The following is a 21,934-nucleotide window of genomic DNA, read 5'->3' as shown; positions in this document are numbered from 1 at the left end:
GACACTTTTTCAGGTTAAACTTCTGATTGCTGCCGTTTGCTCTCGACTTTGTCTGAGATCTGAAGCCAGATATCCCTGCAGAAGGCATTTGGCCCTATTCCAATGAGAAGCCATGAGGAAGGACCCCACGACCGTGGCTCTCACCAGGGGAGTTCTGTTGTCACTTCCGCTAATCTTCCTCCTCGTCTTTCATCTACGCTTTTAAGAATCCCAGCGGACAAAGCTCGGACTCCCCTGAACCGAGCAGCCTTTTCCTGGCCATTAGTCGAACTCTGAGACGAGCCCAAACAGCAGAGATGTTCCAAAGGGCAGCATGGGCTCGGGTGCAGAAGCTGAAAGCTGGTCCGCCTGGCAGGGTGGGCTTGTGAGGTCCACTGCTTTGCTGTAATCTCCTGCAAAGCGAGAACTCTTGTGCGGTCAGGCACCCATTACCGTCTGCTGCTCTCGAGACAAACCAGTCGACAGAACTTGAAAGAAGCAGTCTGACCTTTTTTGGGAGAATGTTTTTTATTTTTTTTTATTGCTGATTTGAATTGGGAACAAAGACAACTTAAATGATGGCGGCGTTTTGAGGGCTTGCAAGGACTTTGATGCCAAAGTTTTGTTTTTTTTATGTGCAGGAAAAGATCGGTGCAAAGCAAGCAGCAGAGACGTTTGCATTAAAAGGGAAATGACTTGCAGGAACTGAAATCACACAGCGTTTATCTTCGTTTAGCTTCAAGCCCGCGGGCAACATATTTGAATTAAACCAGATGACCACTTGTGATCCACGTATCTATTTATAGTCTTATAGAGTTTCCTGCAGTGATGCAGTCCAGCTGTGGACAGACTTTCAAATCGGTTAAAGAGCAACAACTGAAAACAGTGAAGTCATGGGAACAAAAGCAAGACACGCCCACCTCAGAGCGGAGCGATTCCATGAACGGCGAGCATCGGACGGGCCTCCGCGCCGAAGCCAGACACGGCGGCAGCGCACTTTCTCCTTCTGGCTGTGAGCTACGTGAGAAACATCGGGCTGAAGACGATCACAATGACTCAGACGTTGACTCATCCGATGAAAATAACAATTAACAGATTACAAAGTTGACTAAGACCTTTAAGGCTCTTTATTCGACAGGTTGTATCTTGTTCGGAGTTCAACCAGGGAAGGATCCAGGCCGTTTGTCGTCCGGTGCATAAACCTGCTTACCTTCAAAAACACTTCACGGCCATCACCGTTAACTTCCTGCAAACCTCACGTAACTTCCTGTGGCTTTTTGCGATGGGCCTTCTTCCCAAAACTGTTGTGCAGTGAGGGAAGGAATTATTTCAGCTGTCGCTTGCCGTTAGCTGGCCACCGTGGCCGGTCGCTGGGCCGGTCGCTGGGCCGGTGTTGGTCCAGGTTTTGTGACAAATGTTAGTCACGGATGACAGGATAACATTTCAATCCCAACAGGCAGGTGGCCGAACGGACGGCAATAACTCATCATGGTGCACCTGTGAGGTGGGCAGGGCTTGTGCGTGCGACTGACCAATCAGATGGAAGAAGTTGCGCTCGGTTGCTGTTTGTCCAGAATACCCTAACCCCAACCCCATGCATGAATTAGAATAAGTTTCTCCGTGTTTTATTTAGTTCTTCCCACAAAAAAACCTCCTTAAAAATAATAGAATAATGTTCATTGTTTAAGAAGAAAGTTTACATTTTCTAAAAATATAACCCCTCATTTTCCAGTAACTAAGCTGCTTATTCTGGAAACACTTTGTGTGTGTGTGTGTGTGTGTGTGAGAAAATGTGAAGTGTGAAACGGTCCAGTCTGAGGCGCGACCGACGTCAGCGTGTTTTGTGGTGTTTAAAAGTAAACACCTGCTCCACCCAGAAGATTTGAGCTTTTACACTGCAAAAATTGCCAACATGCTGCGGTGATGCACATGCATCTTTCTTAAAGGGGGGGACGACGACCCACTGCAATATAACTGCCATCTTCATTCGCCGCTTCATTCGTAAACGTTTTACTGTAGATGTTTGCAGGCGTCAGACAGCCGGAGGCTCCTGTCCGTTGTCTGAGCTCAATTAATGGAGACTGTCTGGGGCTGGTTTTATGTGTGTGTGTGTGTGTGTGTGTAATATTTATTGATTTATTGGAAAACTCTGCAGTGAGTCTCTTCTTCTTTCAATGCACAGAGAAGTGTTGTGTAAAACTCAAACGGCTCAATCAGCCCACCCTCAGATTCTCCGTGCCGGTTTCTATCGAGGACATAATCGTCTGCAGGTCTAGCGTAAGTCCTGCCTCGCAGCATCTCCTTTCAAAGAAGCTTAAATGTAATCTTCATGTCATTGTGCGTGCAAAACACACACTACGACTACTTTACTTTCGGCTTGTCGGACAAGACACGTGGTGAAGAGACTTGGGAGAACCGTGACCTGCGACTTGCGTCCTTCGAAAGAAACGCCTTCAAGGCTCAGCAGGACCGGCTGGCTCTCTCCAGGGGAGGCCACAGGTGGCGTCCAGACACTCTCCGTCGATGCAAATCCTTAAACCCTAACAATGCAAACACGCCAGCGGGGATCCTGACTGGCTGAGTATCATCTCATTAAAGCCGCTGCTATCCAAACAAAACGGGAACCCAGCTCCCCATCCTTTTCCTGAATCATCTCCCTCGTAAGGCTTCCAGTAAAGCCTTCGATTTGAAGCAAACCCCGCTCCATCCGATCTGTAAACCTCCCCTCATCTCGAGCTGTGCGATGATCTGTTTGTAGTGATTGAGCGCGTCATTCCCCTCCGCGAGGACGGCGGGATTGGGATTCAGAGGTAATTGGCTCAAATTGAAACAAGATGAAGACACCAGAGTCGCTTCCAAAGAAGATCAGGCACGGAATCTGGAGGGCTAATCACGGAAATAACGGCAACCATGTGTTCAAATAAACGACCTTCTGCAGGAATGGCCCAGCTCCTCATTCCCCTCATCATAACATCAATCTCCGTAGAATTCAGCATGACAACCTAAAAGAAGACGACTGCTGGGAGCTGCGTCCGGTGAAAGTGAAAGCATCCGGACGTAGACGTAGACGGGGGGGGGGGGGAGTTTCGGCTCCCTGGGAACCGAGAGGAGCGTCGCTACAAGCGCTCCCGTGTGAGGCTACAGTTACTCGGCCTCCGGGGTCTGGAGGGACCGGGAAGAATAAATCCTTTGTCCCCTGATACTGTTTTACAGTGGAATACCTCCCATGACTCCACGACCCACGCAGGCAGGGTGGGAGACCCAGGTTAGATCTAAAGTTCTTGGTGAAACTCCTTAACCCTAAAATCATTTCAGTCAGGCGGTGACTGAAGTAAACCCAAGTTAATATTTCATGCGAGTTAAGCTGAAGTGAACTTTGACTCGTGATTTGGCGTTCTCTGCAGCGTCGATACCTGAAGGAACAGAGACAGGAAATCCAGCGGAAGCTTTATTATCTGTGCTGAACCTTCCAGCTCTAACAAATACCATCTTCTTGGGATGAAAAATGTTCTCCATGGACATGAACCGAGCTAAACTAATGAGACAAGTCCTTTACTAACCTACCCTAGCACGCTGGCGCGCTCATGTGCACGTGATTCTGCTCTGTGTTAGGGCTGCAAACGATTGCAATTGGAAAAAAGAGCATTGAAGGAAACTTCTGCACCTTCATGCTGTGAATTGCTTCACGTGAACTTGTTTGGCTTGAATGTTTGTCCGAGAAGCCGACACGACGAGCTGGAATGGATGTGTGTTGCTTCTTGTGCGGATTAGCAGGAACTAACCAGCAGCTTTGCGTTTGTGCAAATAGTAATAGCGTGTGATTTGTAGCTCAGAGTTGAGTGTGCAGCGACCGTTTGTGATTACGTTCGTCAGCGGCTCGGCTAGTTTTAATTGGTTCCAGAAGTTGGGAATGCGTCTGCCAATAAAAACACGAGAACCTCCAAATGTTGAGCAATGGGCTTCCTGCAGGAACGGCTCTAGCAGCGCCGCGAGCGCCAGCGACAAATGACCTGTTCTGCTGGTTGGGATCAGGCTATTGTGTTGCGGTTAAACTTTCACACACATTTGTTGCAGCAATAATGAGAAAAGAAATGACACAGAGAGGGGAGCGTCAATAAAAAAAAATGAGCCCAGACACAGGTAGAAAAGGTAAACCTGCAAGTAAAGACAATAATCCGTGACTAGAACAGCCACTTTAAACGGCCAGAATTCCTTCTCTCTTTCGGCTTTTCAATGCAACTGAAACCAGAGACGGGCCCAACAATACTTTTGGTTTTTCTTAAACACAGGATGAGTGAAACACCGCCGGTCTGAGTGAGCCAAGCGGCCTGCTGGCTTCCCCTCTCGGGCCCCACGCCACATTCAGAGAGAGCGGCCGTAATGAAGGGTTACTGCTCGGCTTCTCTGGAACCGCTGCGGAACAATGTGCGGATTATATTTACTACAAAAAAACAAAAAGGGCCTCAGATATGAGAAGAAGGGAGAACTTTGAGCGTAATCCACCACGTGTGGTCGAGTCTTATCGGCCTTCTTACGCTATCCGTGCGGTTCAAGCCTTCCTGATAGGAAGCCGGCCCGGTTCGCTTTACTGCCTTATTTTCTCTGGAGGTGAACCGGCGACCGGCCGGTGGGACTGCATGCTGGAAGGTGCAGCTATTAAACTGGGACAATGGACGGGTGTAACGGGGTATTTTTAACCACCATGCTAAGTACCCTACAGTTACGTTTACCTGAGTTGCCATGGCAGCGGTAGACTCATTTATAATCCGTTTGTGTGGCTACATATGTGTGACTCTCCCTGAATACATAAGAGATTGACTATTGTATTCCTAATCTGCCCCTACCTGTTTGCCCCCCCCCCCTCCTTTACATGCACCACTGCAGGCCTTCATGGGCTTATAAACAAGCCGTAGGATTCATTCACCGCTTTGTCCTTTGAAAAGCAGCAAAGAAAGTGCAGCTACTGGCGTTCCAAGGAACAAAAAGTTCAGAGCTCGTGTTCGGCATGAGGAATCCCACGTCTGCGCTCACAAAAAACTAAGAGCGAGTCTCAGAGAGGAATGTTTAATTTCCACAATGGGGTCGTGACACAACGGGAGTAGTTTATGACTTTATTCCCGAGTACTAAATGCCCACGCTGGCTCTGCGCGGAAGAGACCGGATCTTTTCCGAGAACCTGACCTCCGATAGCGAGAGCAATCGCTTGTGTCAGAAATGGAAGAAGTTTGAATAAAGCTCCCATAAGAGGCCAGTTAGTGATTCTCATGACTCACCCCCACCATGCCGTCTCTCCCTGCCCACGCTCACCCTCTTCTCACCCCCCCCCCCCCCCCTTTTCCCCCCGGTGTGGGAATGCTCTTCACTCTTTCTTCCATTCTGTCCTCCAAAATGAGCTCATCCCAAAACAAGCTTCCCATTCACTTGTAGCCCCGCTAACAGCCAACGTGGAAAAAATACATATGCATGAATGCATGAGCAAGCCTGCCAAGGCAGCCACACAACCCGACGCCATTGTGGGCATTGTCACCGTGGAAACGACTTCCACGTCAACCTTCTAGGACTGAGGAACCGTTTTCAGTTTGGCCGTAGTACATTTTGGTTCCAGCCAGTTTTAGCAGTTTTGGTTTTATGTGCTTCTATTTGAGTGGAATATAAAAAATATGATTCCCATTGCAAACCCTTATTAGGAAACAAAGCGTCTTTATCAGAGCTGACCTGGACTTCTCCGGGTTTATCTGTGAACGCCGGACTCGCCGAGGGCAAAGGCTGGAAGGTGAAATGTTGCAATGTCGGAATGTGGAGAAAAACCGAACCAAACATGGAGTGAAGTGAAACTTTGTGTTAAAAAATCACTTTAACATTTGAGTTATTTGAGTTATTTGATTTATTCTGCGGTATCCGTGACCTTAGAATCAGAATACTTTATTAATCCCAGAGGGAAGTTAATAAAGTATTCTGATTAATTTAATTGTTCTAAATTGTTCTAAAGCAGCAGAAAGTTTTCGTGCTAAAATAAGCTAAACTAAATTAAACTAGCTGGTTGCTAGATTGAGCTTCAGATTCTAACGCACTCATTAAGTATTAAGTAATTTCCATCTAAAACTTGGCCAGAAAATGTATTTAATATTTCCCTTAATGCGATCAAATGTCAGCAATGCTGACAGAAATGTCCTCCCGGAATAATGAAAACCTGATTTTCTGACTTTGCCAGCCAGAGAAGATCTATGGGAAGCAGTGAAATCTGGGTCATTAATAAACAAAGCTGTAATCGAGTGGAGGAAACACGGAGAAGGGCCAAACATCCATCATCGGCTGCGTGGAAACGGCAAGGACTGAGCTCGGACTCCAGCGAGAGACTGTGAGCAGTTGCCACGGGAGACGAGGATGTTTGTGTTTTCCTAATGACATAACTGACATTCCCATTTGCTCGCTTTACATCTAATCAAAGTGTCCTGAATGGAAGCCATTTCCTGTGTTTATTTGTGCCGCAAAATCTCCTGCCGGCATTTAGCAGCTCCGGCAAAAAAGCTTATCAGCCTCCTGACTCCAACGCAAACCTTCAATCAACTTAGTTTATATCATAAATAAATAAATGATTGCGTTTTAGTGTGAACAGATCCTGGACTCAAAACGCATGGGCAGCTTCAGAGACGTAAACCGGGATGAGACGTCAGCAGGCGTCGACGCGCTCCTCGACATAGAGGAGGCTGTATGGAAATGTCCCTTTCTTCAACAGATGCAGGCTGTTGTTGTTGTCGTTCCTGGTTTGTCTTTGGATTTGCATGTGTGTGCGTGATGGAGAAAACACAACTCAATGAGAAGCAGGAGGCACGGCGGCGCAAACCTTGTTGTGGCGTGGCCGGGGTTTGGGGTCTACCGTCGTGGGTCCAAGTCTGATCTCGATGTGAAATGCTTTGGCCGTGAGTCACCGAGTCGAGGACAAGGGAGGACGAGCACGCGGTGAGATTGGCTGGAGCCCAGCAGGGAGCATCCGGAGCGCACGGAATGGCAACGGAAAAGAAGCGCGCCCGACATTTACGTGCGCTCTTGCCCTCATTAGGAGCTCAAACTGAGGTCGCAGCCCAGCACAGCTGCTCGGGAGGCAAGGAGCAGAAGCTGGACTTGGCTATTTGTAGGGTTCTCGTAAATCACCAGCCGTCCGCTCGCCACTTTATTAAAGATCCTGTAAGAAAGACGTCAAATCGTTTCCAAATGAAGGCTAACCAGGCCCCGCTGAGACTCCTCATTCGGGGTTAGTGTCTCATTCTCCCTCATTAGCTCCTCAAGACCTTCCCAAATGTAGAGCTTCACAGAGTCGACATTTTAGAGCTCTCCCTTTTGAGTCTACATGAATGAACCGTAATTTAACATTCTGTGAGGGATTAGGGGCTCCTTCCAGGATCGTATATGAATAAATACACAATCACCTTTATCAGTTACGGTTTAGACAAACGAGACCGAATGTTAACTCGTGAGCTTTTCGCTTGACTAGCTTCTGGCTATGGGAATGGCTTCAGACAAACTCTGCCATCATTCCCATGATCATCGTTTGGGGATGAAGTGTAACAAGAAGTGCTTATTCAGCTTTGGTGTCCGGGACAGTCTCTGCTGTCCAACTTGAACGTCCCGTTCATCAGCACTAGGGGGGACGACTGGTCAGACAGTAGCGCTGGATCCTGGGCTCCTTTATGGTCCGGTAAACCTCGAATAGAACCGCTCTCGAAGGTCTCTATTTAGCGTTTTGTTTCACGTCATGTTCAGAAAGAATGAAAGGTGGACCTTATTGAAACATGACGGTGTGATTTGTCCCGCTTTGCTGTTGCATTAAGCCAGGCTGCTGGTAGCCGGCGGTGAGAACCTCACTGTGAGGTGGCGTGTTCACGTGAGCCGCCGGTATCGCCTCAGACTCGAGGCACGCAACGGGTTCGTCTTGGTGTCCCGATGTGTGAATTTAGCGCCGTAGGGCTCCTCTAGATGTTTTGGGTTGGGCTGTGTGAGACCTTGGTCCTAAAAGAGGGAGGAAAACACAAGCAGATACTTAATGATTATTTCTGTCTCGTCACCGGGTGAGTAAAGCCGAAAACACGAGCAAGCCGGACCTCATGACAAAAGCAGGATTGGCTGACTTCCTTTCCACGGGCGCGCTGGCGTCACAGGAAAACTCACCCCCGAGTGTAGGACAGAACACAGTGGACACAGACAGAACCTCCCACGCCGCAGGCCTTGAGAGGACAGGGTGGGTCCAGTCTGGTCAGTCCACACAGGCTTGCTTGTGACCTGGGGGAACCAGCCGTGACGGGGGGGGGGCAGACAGTCCTGCTGTCATGTCTTTGTGTGCAAACTAATCAGAGGTAGCACACTGAGAGCTCGTCACAGTGGCACCGCGGGGGGGGGGGGGGGGGGGGGGTTCACTGCAACTTGACAGTTGGACCTGGTTATCTCCCGTCTCCCGGGTGGGCTTCAGGGAACAACGAGCTGCAACCGGAACCCGCTGGTCCGAGACGTGCGGTTAGACAAGCAGCCGGAGCTAAAACGTGAGCAAGAAAGCGTCTATTTATAGAAGCCGGGAGGTAAAAGCAGGTGTGGAGTCTCTGAGGCAGCACATTTAGTCACGTCTAACACAAACTGCCGTGGAAATGATGATGTGACCTCAGCGCTTGCTGCACGTCAACCCTGCAGTCACATCCCCTTGATCCCGTGTGTCGATTCCTACCAGTGACCTCATCTGTTGTTCCTCTCAAGGATGTGCCTCTCCTTTCGAGGCACAATGAGGCAGCATCCTGTTTAGAGAAGGCCCCGGCCGGCCTTCGCTCGCCCGCCATCTTCTGATGCAATGTCCCTCATTCTACAGCCGGAGTCAGTGTTGTGGGTTAATCCTCCTTTATTACCATTCTAATTTGGTAATTGGCATATCCTGTGGCATTTCTCCTACAGAGGAAATGATTCTCCATGAAATAAAACCACCTGTTTCTATGGCCATTTTTTAAAACTCGAAATATATAGTTTAAAAAAATACATATAATTGCATGTATTAAGTATTATTAGTGACATTATTTTGTTATTTTTTGCTCAATTTGGATGGAAAATAACCACCAAACGCTCTGATCCGAAAGAACTGGAGGCAGAACATGTGTGGCCACTTTGCTGGAAAACGGATAATTTACAATCAATATTACTATATTGCATGATGAATCAGTTAAAGAACAACGCACCAGACGTTTCTGGGAACTAGTTGTCTTAAAGCTGGCAGGAAAAGGACAAATGGATTTGGGGAAGAGGCGTCTGCTGTTCCTGCTGGGACTTGTATAAAGATATAAAGGGTGATTAAAGCCATTTAAACCCAGACAAGAGAGAGATAAACTGTTTATTTCTGTAAGATTTTTCTCAACACTAATAGGAGGAGAAATAATGACATAATTCTAAGACTTTTAAGTAATTTCAGTCATGTTTCTCTGGGCTGAAACTTTAATCTGTCTTTAAAATGACAGAGGGGGATCTTTACAGGGAATAAAGACCTCTAAGTCTGGCAAAAAAAAAAAAAAAAGAATATTTGTATGCATTAGCTAAAAGATAATTACGGATTAAGCCCATCTGACTCTGAAATGCACAAAACTTTTCCACTGATTAACTTGCGCTTTTCGGTTTTGCGTCTGTGCGCAACGCTGCTTATCGCACAGCTGTGGGAGAGACGGACATTTCAACACAATCTGACAAACCAGAAGAGCAGCATCACGATCCGCAGCCTCAGTCACACTTCAAACAGGGGGGGCAATCAAACAGGGGGGGCAAACAGATGAGTACAAAACATAAGAGTCACTTTCCTCCTCTGTTGCTCTGACGCAGCAGACAGCCCGTCATCGAGCTCTAATTCCTCCTGAGGGCAAATAAAACACAAACAGGGTCAAACGAAGGAACTGGGGAATCGTTAATGGGATAATCGCGATGGGCCGTCCCACTGCGTGTCGAGTCCTGCCCCGCTTCGCTCCCGCATCGCGCTCACATGTCAGTTGACGCGGTGCGGTGATAGTGCGCGTCCTCCTCTCCACCGGCCGTGGGATCGCGTCTCCATCCACGACAGTTTCACTGGATATTTACACGTTTATTCAGGTGGGTGGAAGTGTGTTTGTTTTTAAAGTTGCGTTTCTACCCTGTTGGAACTCTTAAGATGTTTTTTTGGAACGTGAAACGCGTTTGCGCTGCTTGTTGACGAGGTTTTAATAACTTTAAAACTTGACGTTATAATCATGCTGCATTTTTTTTTACTGTACGCATGGTAAAATAAAAATAAAAACAGGAGTTGGATGCTTAAATTCGTGCGTATTTAACCAGAAATTACGCGTAAACCTTTGTTTGCGAGTTATTCCCTAGTCTCATGCAGATTTAAATCAGGAAAAAACTTTTGTTTCAATATAGATCAATGAATTAATAAAAGCTTAAACTATAATTAAATACATTTACACAAGAGCGCGTTCATGTATGCTCAACCTAATACCTTCTGGGTTTTATAGATGTTTATACCTTTTCTCCAGGTTCAGTTTTATGTTATAGTTTATTTATTGACTCTTTCTGCGCCCTTGTTTAACGCAGGCTGGCTCTCGTCGCCTCCTAGTGGCCGGACCGGGCATTGAAAACAACAGATTTTCTTTTTTTATTTTGGAGGAAAACATTTCGAACCACAGGAAATCCTTTTAGATAACATCTAAAGGAACTTTTTTTCTCTCCACCCCCACAACAGCTTCTTTTTTTTTTTTTTTAACCCAAAGAGAAAAAGAAATGCTTCACCACCAGACTATCTGACACCATCTCTGTGGATTTAATGTTCGTGCCACGAAAGGAACAAAAAGAGTCTACCTCCGAAAGCATCAAACATGGCCACTGAGTCCTTCCACGGTGCCGAACGCTCTTCTTCCATGCCCATGTCTCCCTCCTCAGGGGGCATGCTTCAGATGTTTCAGGAGTACCAGAACAACGCAGTCCTCATCCAGCACTACAACTACACGGGCAAACTGAAGGAGAACAAGTACACAGATGGACTCAAACCGGAGGCCATCGTCTTCCTGCTGGTCTGCCTGCTCATAGTCGTAGAAAACGCCGTGGTGCTTGTGGCCATTTGGAAGAACAAGAAGTTCCATCTGCCCATGTACTACCTACTGGGCAACCTGACTTTGTCCGACCTGCTGGCGGGCTTCACCTACATGGTCAACATCATCATGTCTGGTGCCAACACGCTGAACATCACCCCGGTGCTGTGGTTCCTGAGGGAGGGGGGCGTGTTCATCATGCTGGCAGCCTCGGTCGTCAGCCTGCTGGCCATCGCCATCGAGCGGCACGTTACCATGGTGAGGATGAAGCCGTACCAGGGGGACAAACAGGGCCGGATGTTTGCCCTGATCGGAGCCAGCTGGGTGCTGTCCGTGCTGCTGGGCATCCTGCCCGTCCTGGGCTGGAACTGCATGGGACAGCTGCCCCGATGCTCCACAGTCCTCCCGCTCTACGCCAAGAGCTACATCCTGTTCTGCATCACCATCTTCAGCGCCATCCTCATGTCCATCGTGGTGCTGTACGTCCGCATTTTCCGCATTGTCAAGTGCAACACCCAGCGCCTGGCTTCGGTTCCACAACGGAAAGGCCTCTACCGCAAGTCCCAGAAGTACATGTCCCTGCTGAAGACCGTCACCATCGTCCTGGGGGTCTTCATCGCATGTTGGCTGCCCCTCTTCATCCTCCTCCTGCTGGACTTCTACTGTCCAGCCCAAAGCTGCGAGGTGCTCCTCAAGGCAGACTACTTCCTGGGTATCGCCATGTTCAACTCCCTTCTCAACCCCATCATCTACACCCTGACCAGCAAGGACATGAGGAGGGCCATCATCAGGCTGCTCTGCCGGCACTGCCTCCTAACGGAAGACGGGCAGGTGAAGAAGATCGGGTTGCCCTTCCTGGATTGTAGCACCAGTAAGGCCGACGCAGCCTCTCACCGACTGGAGGGACTGGAGACGACGGCGTCCTCCAGTAACTTAACGCCCTCGACTATCAAGGCCATTTACCCGAGGATCTCCAGGACATGACAGCAAGCTCCTTCACCGCTGGCGGGACTTGCAGCACTAACACAAACTTCTGTTGAGCCAACATGAACAACAGGAGCTGACATTTGGTAGAACAGAATAAGCTCGTCGTGCGATAGTCGTCCAAACCGGGAGAGACGTGGACTTTTTAAGACAAATTCTGAACGTTTTATTTATGAAAAAGAGGAAATGTCAATGCATTCATGAGTTGTCTGAAAAAAAAAGCATTGCATTTGACTCTTAGATACTGAAATCAAGGCCAGTGGAATTTTAAAAAGGTGATCCAATTGTGTTTATAATTGCATGTGAAGTAAAAATCAAAAGACTTTTCACTTAAATGCAGCTAATTACGCCGCAAAGCTGATCGACCGGGGCAAAACGCTTCCCCCGAGCTCCTCGCCCCGCGCAGCGTTTAATGACATGTTTCTACAAACACGCAGAATCCACACCCAGACTTTGATGCCAACGCCATGTAATTTCTGCCATGTGAGTTTTGGTCAGCAGTAATGCTGGGTGGAAGTCCCCCCCAAGCGAGATCACACATCACGTGGAGCGTTGTGTTGAGCGGTTTGCAGCATTGGAGGTCCTTCTGCGTACGGAGCGACGTGAGATGAAAGACCAATGAGGCTGGCGGAGGAGGCTTCAGCACACAAGGACGTCTCAGCGACACGAAAGATGCAACCGTCTGAGATAACAGACCGAAACCAGGCTTCAGAGAGCCGGGGGCGGGCGGCGTCACTGTGGTGAACAGGTTTCCATTCTGTACCTAAATGTAAAAAGAATAAAATATATATGAACTGATATTTTTAGTGTACTTTGTAAATATATTATTGCCTTTAGCCGTGTTTCGTTCTGTAAAAGTATCACTTAAGTTATGCCAGTTTTATATGTGCACTGAATAAAACATGTGAATGATGTTATTGGTCTTTTCTTTAATCTCATTTCCATATCAAGTTTTGTTTGTCTGTGAATGAAAGTTTCACGACTGTTGCTACACAACGAAACAAATATTTGTAGCACTCACCACTGTGATTATTCACAGTTCAACAAGATGCTGAAATTACTTTATACAGTAAAAAAAAAAGTACATTAAAAGCATTAAAATCTCGTTAATTAGTTTGTTTTATAAATGAATTACTTGCAGATGTAATTAGATTGTTTTTCTATCAACATTTTGTTGTTCTAAATTGGGCTCGTGAATATAGATGAAGCGTTAAAGACAACAGAAATGTGACGACACTGAGCCATTGACCCTGCATCAAACGCATCAGCACCACTAAGACCCACCCATCTAAAGTTAATATCAGAAACGAGTTGATATTTAGCATTAAAAGGTAAACTAGTTCACGAGTCAAATCAATGAACAATGAAAGAGAAAAATAAAGCCAGATGTTTGGTTCGAGCTTCATCTGCATGCGAACCACGTGCCACCGAGTCTGTGGGCAAAGCTGCAGATGCAGCTGCTCTGCTTACCGTAAAGAACCCGCACATGGCAGTGTGGTTCTTCAAGCTCACAGGATGTGACCTGGCCTCCCCAAATGCCACCCTGCTTGCTCCAAACCACCAGAGCGTTGCAGTAGATGATGGCAAACAATAGTGCTGCTACATTAATATGCAATTATTCTCTGCACATTCAGCCGAATTGTGATTCATGTTTTATTGTATAACTTGCATTTACAGGTTCCCACAGTAACAATATATATTTATAAGTCAACATCTAAAAGACCTGTCCCATATCTTCAAGAAACGGGTTCACTTGTTTTTAACTAGCTAGGGATAAGGTAAAATAAAATAAAAAAGCCTCATCTACAAATGTGAAATCTGTTTGTGCATATCTGACTTAAATTTAAAGGCATCTCAAATATGTCTTTGCACTAAATTTTATGAAAGCCTGTTAAGCAGTTTTTGCATAAACCCGCACTTACAGGCGAGGACACAACCTGCAGCGACCTCTAGTGGCGATGCCTCGACAGACACCACATACTCTGACGTGAATAAAACAATGAAATGAATCCTAAAACAAGAGTCGAATATTTTCTTATTTTTTATATTAAAAGTAATTTAAAACATTTTACAGGACAGAAGGAAACAAAAATCATCAACGACATCCTACGAATTCCACTCGGGGCTGACAAAGCTCCACAGCTGGTCGCTGATTTCACTCCGAGATCGCGCCGACTTGTCAATGTTGATGGGGGTGGCCAGGTCTGCCCTGTAGTGCACTGCGAGAGGAGGAAATGATCTGAGGCCGCGCTGACACGACACACAGGGCTAACAGAAACAACGAGCACACAAACACCGTACCTCCTCTTAAGACGTCGGGTAGTGTGTCATATTCCCACTTGATCTTGGTTATTAGGTAGTAAACCTGAGCCACGTACCTGTCGAAGGAAGGGTTAATGGGAGCTGCTGCCAGTGATTCTTTTAGCAGTCGATTAGCCGGAGGCTGATAGTTTAATTGCAGTGATGTGATTTCTGACACTCACACTGCCGAAGGGATGACCTCGGTGGTATCTTCATCCACTTCGTTCTGAAGAGTCTGAAGCTCGTGTTCGGTGTTTCTCAGACTTTCCAACTCTCTCTGCAGGAATCTGAACGAGAATTAAGGAGGCTAACAAGGAAACGGGTAAATAGAGAAATACAGACCTAATGAAACCCTCTTGTGCCGTACAGTCGCATAAAAGATACTGAAGCTCGGAGTCCATGTTCTGACTCTTGGCAGTGTACTGCCTCAGCTGTTCCTCCACATCCCCCAGCTCGTCATCCTTTTGCTTCTTCTGCTCTCCCATGTCCAGCAGGCCCTGGCCCACGCTCTCTTCAGCCTGAACCACGTCTGAGAATGAAGGGTGATGGGAAATGGATTTTTAAAAAAATGATCTGGTTAGTTGCTGCTTACATGGCAGTGACTGCGCATCTAACAGACTCAATATAAAGAAGTGGCAGCTTAGAAACAAGAGATCATTAATGTCCGATTACTCGCCTTTTAAAATCTGCATCACGGTGTTCTTTGTCTCCATGTGTTGGTCAGAAAGAGCCCGATGTTCGTCTTTGATCTGTCTCAGTTTCTCAGGCTGGGTGCTGTTGATGAACGCCACCAACACCTCGCCCGTCTCCTCCAAGTCTTGGAATTTATGACCTTGAGCCATAGCGGTGATGCTACCGAGCAGATAGCAGAGAAGATTTAGAATAGGAGCGAGGTCAATCATGAATACCAATAAACAAACAAACAAACAAACACGTGCTGCTCCAGTGGTGGAAGGAATAATCACATTTAATTCAACAGAAGTTTAGTCATACTCCAAAATATGTCAAGCCCCTATGATTTTAGCTGTTGCCTCTTAGCCAACATCTTTAGTCGGAATAAAGATGGTATTATATCAGCTCAAAGGCGTATCTACAGTCAGACAAACAGTTCACGTTACCACAAAACTACGCTCGAGAAAGTTAAATGCGGGTTAACTTTACAGTTTAGACAACGCGTGTTTAGGAAACACCAGCTAACCCGCAGGACCGCCTCTCTGTTTACTGTTAGCAACGACAGCTCCACGGTACGTTCCGCGTAAACGACACCGACGTACCAGTCACATTTGCAAATTAACGTAATTAACTTGTAAATAAATAAATTTAAAGTTAGTGGCGACAGTATGCTAAAGTTTGATTTAAGCTAAAAAACAACAAACCGGTCAACTCTTCTCCCGAGATTCAAATTCAGATCCTGAGCGCGCCTCTTCTTCCCCTTCCTGCTTTTCTTCCTCTGTGGTAGCTGAACTGAAGTCCACGCCGCCACCTACTGGCAGCGCCGACGACCAGGCGCATTCATACTTCAGCCATATTTCCTAATTTTCATTGTTTGGCGAGGATACGGAGCATTTCCATGATTTGTTTTATTTATGAAACAATTGATTACAACACAAAAAGCATTCAGTTTGCCAAGAGCAGCACAAATAACCTTTAGGATTTTACAAAAATCAACGGCACTGTCGTCAAGGACGTTCTACATACCAGAAACAGGTGGTTTAAATCGCATGTTTATTCGGCTCCGCTAAACAGCAACCGAAACAGGTTCAACTCCTCAGAAATGTATTTTTATACATTGTAAACTTGCACAAATTACCATCAAATTTTTAATACAAATTCAGCATTGTGAGATCATATATGGATCTCCATAATGTATTAAAGTCTGATAAAAACTAGATTATCTGATGAGTCTTCTCCGAGTTGGAGTCTCACGCCTTGTTTTTCTGCTTTTCCTTCTTCCCCTGTTCTTTTCGTTTCTCTCGGCCAAGCTGTCTGAAGTAGAGCCTCTTCGGGTTCAGGCCATAGGCCTCAAGTCTCTGTCTGCTGAACTCCTGGCCTCTAATTTTCACCCCCAGTCTTCCTGAATGCTTCTTCTTGGACCACTTTGACCCTTCAGTCCTGCTTTTCACCTCAGTTTCACGTGTTGCTTCCTCAGCAGAAACCCCGGCCTGGTTCTCTTCAAGTTGAATCTTTTTCTTCTTGGGGATCAGGATCTCCTCTGCCTCGTCCCCAGCCTCTCTTACAGTTTGGGCCACAGAATCTTCTGTCGGGTCAACGGAGGCGATGCCGCTATCCCCTTCTTCATTTTCAGCTTCTCTCAGACGATTCATTTGCTTCGTCCCCGCTTTGGTCTTAGTCTCCGGACCTTCTGAACTTTCTCTGTGAAATAAGCCATATTGTTCGTTGCCTATTGCTGCAGTAATGATGGATTATTTTTTACAGGTGTAAAGACAATTAGCAGATATTTGTTATACTTACGAATATATGGAGCGGAATATTTTCCTCTTCTTTTTTTCATTCTGGGCCTTGATTTTGTAGTTATTCAAATCACTACTCTCCTCTTTGTCAGACCTGAGAGACCCAAAGGAAATGATCAGAGTGCCGTTGAAGTGAAGAAGACCATCAACCTTTAGCATGCGCGACTGAACAAGTACCTGAACATGCAGGTCTTCTTCAGAGAGCACCACTGGTTCAGCTCCTTATCGTCACCGTTTAATATCTGAGGGGAGAAGGCGGGACTTTGGTTTAAAGCGACACAAACAGACGAGTCTCTGTCCGCTTTGCATTTGCTGAAGTTCTATCTGCTCAGAGAGAAGATTAATTTCAGATCATCTCTGGTCAGAGCTCTTCCCGGAGGAGAAGCAATACCAGGTCAGTCACCGACACTCATCACTGCAGCGAAAACGGCCAACCAGACCGTCAGCAGGAAGGAAGCAGGCAGCGAAAAGTCTGCTGGTAAAGCTGATAGTTTGAAGAGAGAAACAGAGAACCTGCACGGTTCATACAGAGAATACTTTAATGATGGGGGGCGTGGCGAGTTCAGAGGTTTGTGCTCTCACCTCGTCAGTGCTGAGACCAAAGTCGTTGGGCAGGACCTGCCTGTAGCGGAACCGGCACGGCAGGTCGTCGACGATGTCCTCATAGTCCAGCTTGTAGTATTCGTCCAGGTACTGCTCAAAGGTTTTCTCCTCTGAAAACACAGAAGCACCTTCACTTGAAGATACTCAGAGACTCGGGACCGGCAGACGGCATCCCGACGCTTACGTGGGTCAAACACCGGTTTGGGTTTTGTAACCGCCTCTGCAAAATAGGACTTTCTCCTCCTCTTGCCCATTTGCGGCATATCCTCTTTCTGCATCCTCTTGTCTTTCTTCCTCTTCCTCTTGGAGGTCGTTGGTTGGTTGGGGTCAAAGTCTGCATCCATCTGTTCCAACAAGGAACAAGCGTCTTTCAGCCAGACAGCGTTGCAGGGCAGGGAGATGATGAAGCAGCGTTTCAGGATGAATGATTCAACTCACAATGAAATTAACGTCTTCACAGTGCAGACCAGACGCGTCGCAGTCCTCCGGGTCCTCGCCCGTCCACGTGTCCCAGTTCCAGCGCCCTGCAGCAAACGAGCCAAAGGCTTAGATCCACATTATCGTCAGCCAGGTAGGCAATAGGTCAGTCCATGTAGAAACCATCCTTAGAACTGCACACTCTCAGAAAGAAATGGCTTTCCCAAATACAGTAAGTCCTTTTTTTATATCTGAAAAACTCAAATCTAATCTTACAAAGCAATTTGCACCAGAAGAATCTGAAATTATAAATAGGATTTCAGGGAAGAGGGACAATATATTTCAGGTAAACCGACTCAAGGCAATGAAACAAGCTGCTGCATCAGGCAACATTAAGAAATCTTACCCTCAAATTCATCATCGTCAAACTGAGGCTTCTCGCCTTCCTCTTCTCCGTAGTATTCATCGCCAAAGAATTTCTGCAATTAAGCACATTGCTGATGACGAATAAATGCTGCAGGAAAGGAAACACCGACTGCACTGTTAGCAGCGGCGGTAGAATCTTCACCACCAAACATTCACGCACGAAGGCTAATTAACCAAACGTAAAACACCCGGGCGAGTCCGGAGGCCGAGGAGTCGTGTTTAATCAGCTTCCCTCTGAAAGCTGTGTCGAGTGCTGAGAGAACCAATCAGCAGGCAGGCGACACCAAACGTGTGCCTCAAACAAGCTCAGCACGCCCTTATTGCTCCAATCAGCCAAACGCAGCTCTCCCGTGTGGGGGCGGGACTGGAGCCCAGACGCCTTCATTCATTCACGCGAGTTCCGTCCGCCAGGTTTATTCACAGAATGACATTTAAAAATCATCATTTCGATTTCAGACATGAAAATACTGAGAAGGTCTGACGCCGGTTTTAATCGCGTCGTGATTTCGCTCGCCTGCATGAGCTGATCGTGTTGCCGCGGATCAAATTCCCCCTCCAGGTCAGCCCGACTAAACGCAAGCTGCTCGTTTCCAGTCAGCTCCTGGAGCTTCCTCAGCTTCTCCATGATCTCGCTGCGCTTCAAGTTCTTGAGCTGCTTCAGCTGCTCGTGCTTCTGCTCCTTCTCCTGGAAAAGTTGTTTCAAAAGGGGAGTTTGGGTTGAAGCAGGAAGTGGAGGATTTAAAGCTGAGAAGCGGGAGAGATCAAAGGGCGGGCAGTCGGCGATAATGGCGCGTACTTTTCGCTTCCTTTCTTTCACTTCCTCCCTTTTGCCCTTTCTGCGGTCGTCTTTGGAGCGCACAGAGGTGGCGATGCTGCGAGGGTAGGTCTTGACCCGCATCGAGTCGGGCTCCTCAAAGCGGAAGTTGTAGCTTCTCTCAAAAGCTTCCTGCCGCTCCAAGAACATCTCTTCTTCCTCCTTTTCAGATTCCTCCACGTCATCCCGGACCACCTCGTCGTAGGTTGGAATCCTTCGTGCGTCGGAAGTGTTTGGCATACACGTTGCAGTTCATATTGGTTACACGTTCTTACTATAAAAATAAAACTGGCAGCCATACAGACGGCAGCATACCGTTCACCATCGTCTTCATCATCTCGGTAGCCCTTGCCGAGAAGGTAGTCTCTCAGGAAGCGCTCCTTCTCATCCAGCGCCGGGTCATTCCAGTAGTCCCGTAAGTATTTCTGTCTCCACACAAACCGGTCTTATTGGTAAACAAGTTAAACACAAACATCCGAGTTACCATCAAATCATTTTGTGTTGCACTCACCAAGTCCTTCACCTCCTCCACCCCCTCCGGCTCCGCCTGGCCCTTCAGCCAGTCCACATAATCCGCCTCCTCTTCGTCCTATGAACAGCGCATGACGTTTCTGCCGATTCCACCGCATGCCGGGTTAAAAGTATCTGGTGACGGTTCCCGACCTTCTCGTTCTGTGTTTTGATTCTCCTGGTCAGCAGCTGAGATTCTCCATCTCCCCCACCGCCATCGTCTTCATTGTCGCTATCCTGGACAAATTTAAGGAAGCTGTCGAGAGATATTAGCTTCCGTAAACCGTCTTTTACTCGTGTAGACAGATTGCCTGGCGTCGGTTAAGTGTTACCTTTCCTTCAGCTCCCGCTGCTCCTGAATGTAGCTGGGAGACGCAGCTCTCTTAATAAAAACCAGAAAGAAAAGAACCTTTAATTACAGATATTTGTCCCTTATTAGCGTCTCCACCGATTCTATTATGAGAACTCGGTATACCTCCATCCTCCTGATAGCCTGCTCGTCATCGCTGTCATCGTCATCATCGTCTTCATATTTGCTGTAGAACAAAATTGTTTTACCTCAGAACTCACAGCCGTCAGGTTTATACTAGTTTTGATGTCTTGCCAAGAAGCAACTGGTATGTAGTATTTTGAAAATACTAGATTTGGGATACTTTGATAGCCACATGGTCTGGATCACCTGACTAATGTCGGCACTCTTTGATTTATGATTCAGACTGAATCAGTACCTGCTGATTATCTGTTTCCACCAAGACCATCCCTGGTTACTCAGTCATACTCAAACTCTTTGTTCATGACCTTTTTGAGTAACCCTGCTAAAAGTTCAAGATTTGTTTACTCACCCTCCCTTTTCCATGATGACTTTACGCTCATAATCCTTGAGGTACATGGGCTTTACGGTTTTCTTCGACGTCGAAGGCTTCTCATCGAGGGTGGGTGCCTCTAAAATAAAAAGAGATTTATATTCCGCAGTAATTACAATGTCCCGGTGGCTGTGAACGCAACGTCAATGGAGTGATCTTACCCTCAGAGTAGAACTTAGCGTCTGTCTGATAGATCTTTGGGTCTTTGGTCTTCAGCAGTGACAGGGTTCGGTAAAAGTCCAGCTCGAGTTTAGGGTCCAATTCCTTGAAGGAGAAATTCAAGTAAAGCCATAAATTGCAGCAACGTTAGCACTTCTCCTACTTAGGCAAGGGACAAGTAGCTTCGCTGACCACTTCACTGTCATCGGAGCTGGACTCGGAGTCTTCCTCATCAGCTCGGTCACCGTATTTGTCCTTCACTGCAGAACAACAAAGATATTAAAGCCATTACTGACACGAAAAAGCCAGGGGCCATGTCCCACGTTGTGCTGCTAGCCCGCGAGTTAGCCACCGCCAGCTAACAGTGACACACTTACGTCTCTGAAGCTCTTCTTTCTGTCGGTATTTATCATATTTCTGCGCAAATTTGGGATTAATTCTCAATTCCGATTTGCCTGACATAGTTTTGCCTGAAAAAAACACTTTATTCTATAAACATAAACACCTTGGCGAAGGTAGTAAATAATCCATACGCTAGCAAAGGGAACTGGTTGAAGCCGCTGGCATAGACGTCTAATAGCGTAGATTGTGTTATCGCGAGATTTCAACCCAGGCATGCGTGGGAAAGGACGTCCGCCATCTTGGAAGTTGGAGTCGGTGCTGAAGATGGCAGAGGCTAAGCCTGCAGCGAAGAAGTCTTTTGGGCCACAGTGCTTTGCAGTGAACTGTTATAACTACAAGAAAGATAGCAGTAAGGCTACGGGCATTACTTTTCACAAGTAAGTGAACAAGGGAATAAATCCTGACAGTGAACCAAGTGGGCAGATTTGGTCAAGACTTTGCACACAGATCTGTCCAGAACTTAAAGCATTCACTTCCAGTTGTTCATGTTTTGTGTGAATTGTGTGCATTTATATCCATTGAATGGAAAAATAAAGAACTTATTTGTGGAGCTTGTAATAAGTAATGACGGTCTCTTGCTGCATGATCTTGCTGGTCATAGAAGTAGAATCATACCGTAAATGTTGTAATCGATAATTGTAGCCGTGCTTTGTTGTGATAACATATAATTAATAAATTGATTTAAAAAATGTTTTGGTCCTGTCACGTATATGTAAAATCCTAGGTCTTATCTCAACCATAGATTTAATGTCTTAATTTCATTGCCAGTGACAGTATAATTATTATTATTATGCATATACATTTTTGTTGTCTCAAAATAAATTGCAAAATGACACTACTTTCATGTAACATTACTATTATGTTTAACATTGATTTTATAGGCCTTTGTCTTGACCGCAGACCCATTATCACGAAGGCATTTAG

At 46.6% G+C, this 21,934-nt stretch overlaps 3 protein-coding genes and 1 non-coding gene across 6 annotated transcripts; 1 reads left to right on the top strand and 3 right to left on the bottom strand.

The window, feature by feature from the left end:
* Nucleotides 1-1,998: 1,998 nt before the first annotated feature.
* On the top strand, nt 1,999-12,945 carry s1pr5a (sphingosine-1-phosphate receptor 5a). 3 transcript variants are annotated; one of them, XM_068749943.1, is made up of 2 exons: nt 1,999-2,031; nt 10,944-12,945. In XM_068749943.1, exons 1-2 carry the CDS (start codon nt 1,999-2,001, stop codon nt 12,042-12,044), a joined length of 1,134 nt encoding a protein of 377 aa, XP_068606044.1. In that variant the 3' UTR covers nt 12,045-12,945. The 3 variants fall into 3 exon arrangements, with proteins under 3 accessions (XP_068606044.1, XP_068606043.1, XP_068606045.1); XM_068749944.1 differs by lacking the exon at nt 1,999-2,031 and having other exon boundaries at nt 10,917-11,891; nt 11,964-12,945; XM_068749942.1 differs by lacking the exon at nt 1,999-2,031 and having other exon boundaries at nt 10,604-12,945.
* A 1,205-nt stretch (nt 12,946-14,150) lies between these two features.
* On the bottom strand, nt 14,151-15,187 carry spc24 (SPC24 component of NDC80 kinetochore complex). The gene is made up of 5 exons (XM_068749769.1): nt 15,022-15,187; nt 14,730-14,874; nt 14,528-14,632; nt 14,346-14,422; nt 14,151-14,263 (listed from the first exon to the last, which is right to left on the bottom strand). The coding sequence occupies exons 1-5, from the start codon at nt 15,185-15,187 to the stop codon at nt 14,151-14,153; spliced, it is 606 nt and encodes a 201-aa protein (XP_068605870.1).
* A 729-nt stretch (nt 15,188-15,916) lies between these two features.
* kri1 (KRI1 homolog) lies at nt 15,917-21,154 on the bottom strand. Its single transcript, XM_068750034.1, has 18 exons — nt 20,986-21,154; nt 20,801-20,868; nt 20,611-20,713; nt 20,429-20,528; nt 20,062-20,122; nt 19,919-19,968; nt 19,740-19,842; nt 19,588-19,665; nt 19,392-19,501; nt 19,059-19,290; nt 18,777-18,947; nt 18,243-18,315; nt 17,858-17,943; nt 17,604-17,763; nt 17,399-17,529; nt 16,994-17,058; nt 16,818-16,910; nt 15,917-16,718 (listed from the first exon to the last, which is right to left on the bottom strand). Exons 1-18 carry the CDS (start codon nt 21,068-21,070, stop codon nt 16,268-16,270), a joined length of 2,220 nt encoding a protein of 739 aa, XP_068606135.1. The 5' UTR covers nt 21,071-21,154; the 3' UTR covers nt 15,917-16,267.
* On the bottom strand, nt 17,141-17,237 carry LOC137906193 (Z30 small nucleolar RNA). The gene has a single exon (XR_011105883.1). It is a non-coding gene; the product is annotated as a Z30 small nucleolar RNA (small nucleolar RNA).
* Nucleotides 21,155-21,934: the final 780 nt, after the last annotated feature.

Source organism: Brachionichthys hirsutus, chromosome 16 (genome assembly GCF_040956055.1).
Source record: "Brachionichthys hirsutus isolate HB-005 chromosome 16, CSIRO-AGI_Bhir_v1, whole genome shotgun sequence".
NCBI lineage: Eukaryota > Metazoa > Chordata > Actinopteri > Lophiiformes > Brachionichthyidae > Brachionichthys > Brachionichthys hirsutus.
Note: the sequence above shows the minus strand (reverse complement) of the source record. Positions and strands in the feature narration are given on the sequence as shown.

What these genes read in the sequence shown, in the direction of transcription:
- s1pr5a (XM_068749942.1), top strand. Translation starts at nt 10,848, where the DNA reads ATGGCCACTGAGTCCTTCCACGGTGCCGAACGCTCTTCTTCCATGCCC.
- spc24 (XM_068749769.1), bottom strand. Translation starts at nt 15,187, where the DNA reads ATGGCTCAAGGTCATAAATTCCAAGACTTGGAGGAGACGGGCGAGGTG. An exon ending in CGTGATGCAGATTTTAAAAG is followed by an intron (nt 14,875 to 15,021) that starts GCGAGTAATCGG and finishes CTTCATTCTCAG; the next exon opens with ACGTGGTTCAGGCTGAAGAG. An exon ending in ACCCGACGTCTTAAGAGGAG is followed by an intron (nt 14,264 to 14,345) that starts GTACGGTGTTTG and finishes CTCCTCTCGCAG; the next exon opens with TGCACTACAGGGCAGACCTG.
- kri1 (XM_068750034.1), bottom strand. Translation starts at nt 21,070, where the DNA reads ATGTCAGGCAAATCGGAATTGAGAATTAATCCCAAATTTGCGCAGAAA. An exon ending in TCAAAACACAGAACGAGAAG is followed by an intron (nt 19,666 to 19,739) that starts GTCGGGAACCGT and finishes CGCTGTTCATAG; the next exon opens with GACGAAGAGGAGGCGGATTA. An exon ending in TTGGTCTCAGCACTGACGAG is followed by an intron (nt 17,059 to 17,398) that starts GTGAGAGCACAA and finishes TTCTCCCCTCAG; the next exon opens with ATATTAAACGGTGACGATAA.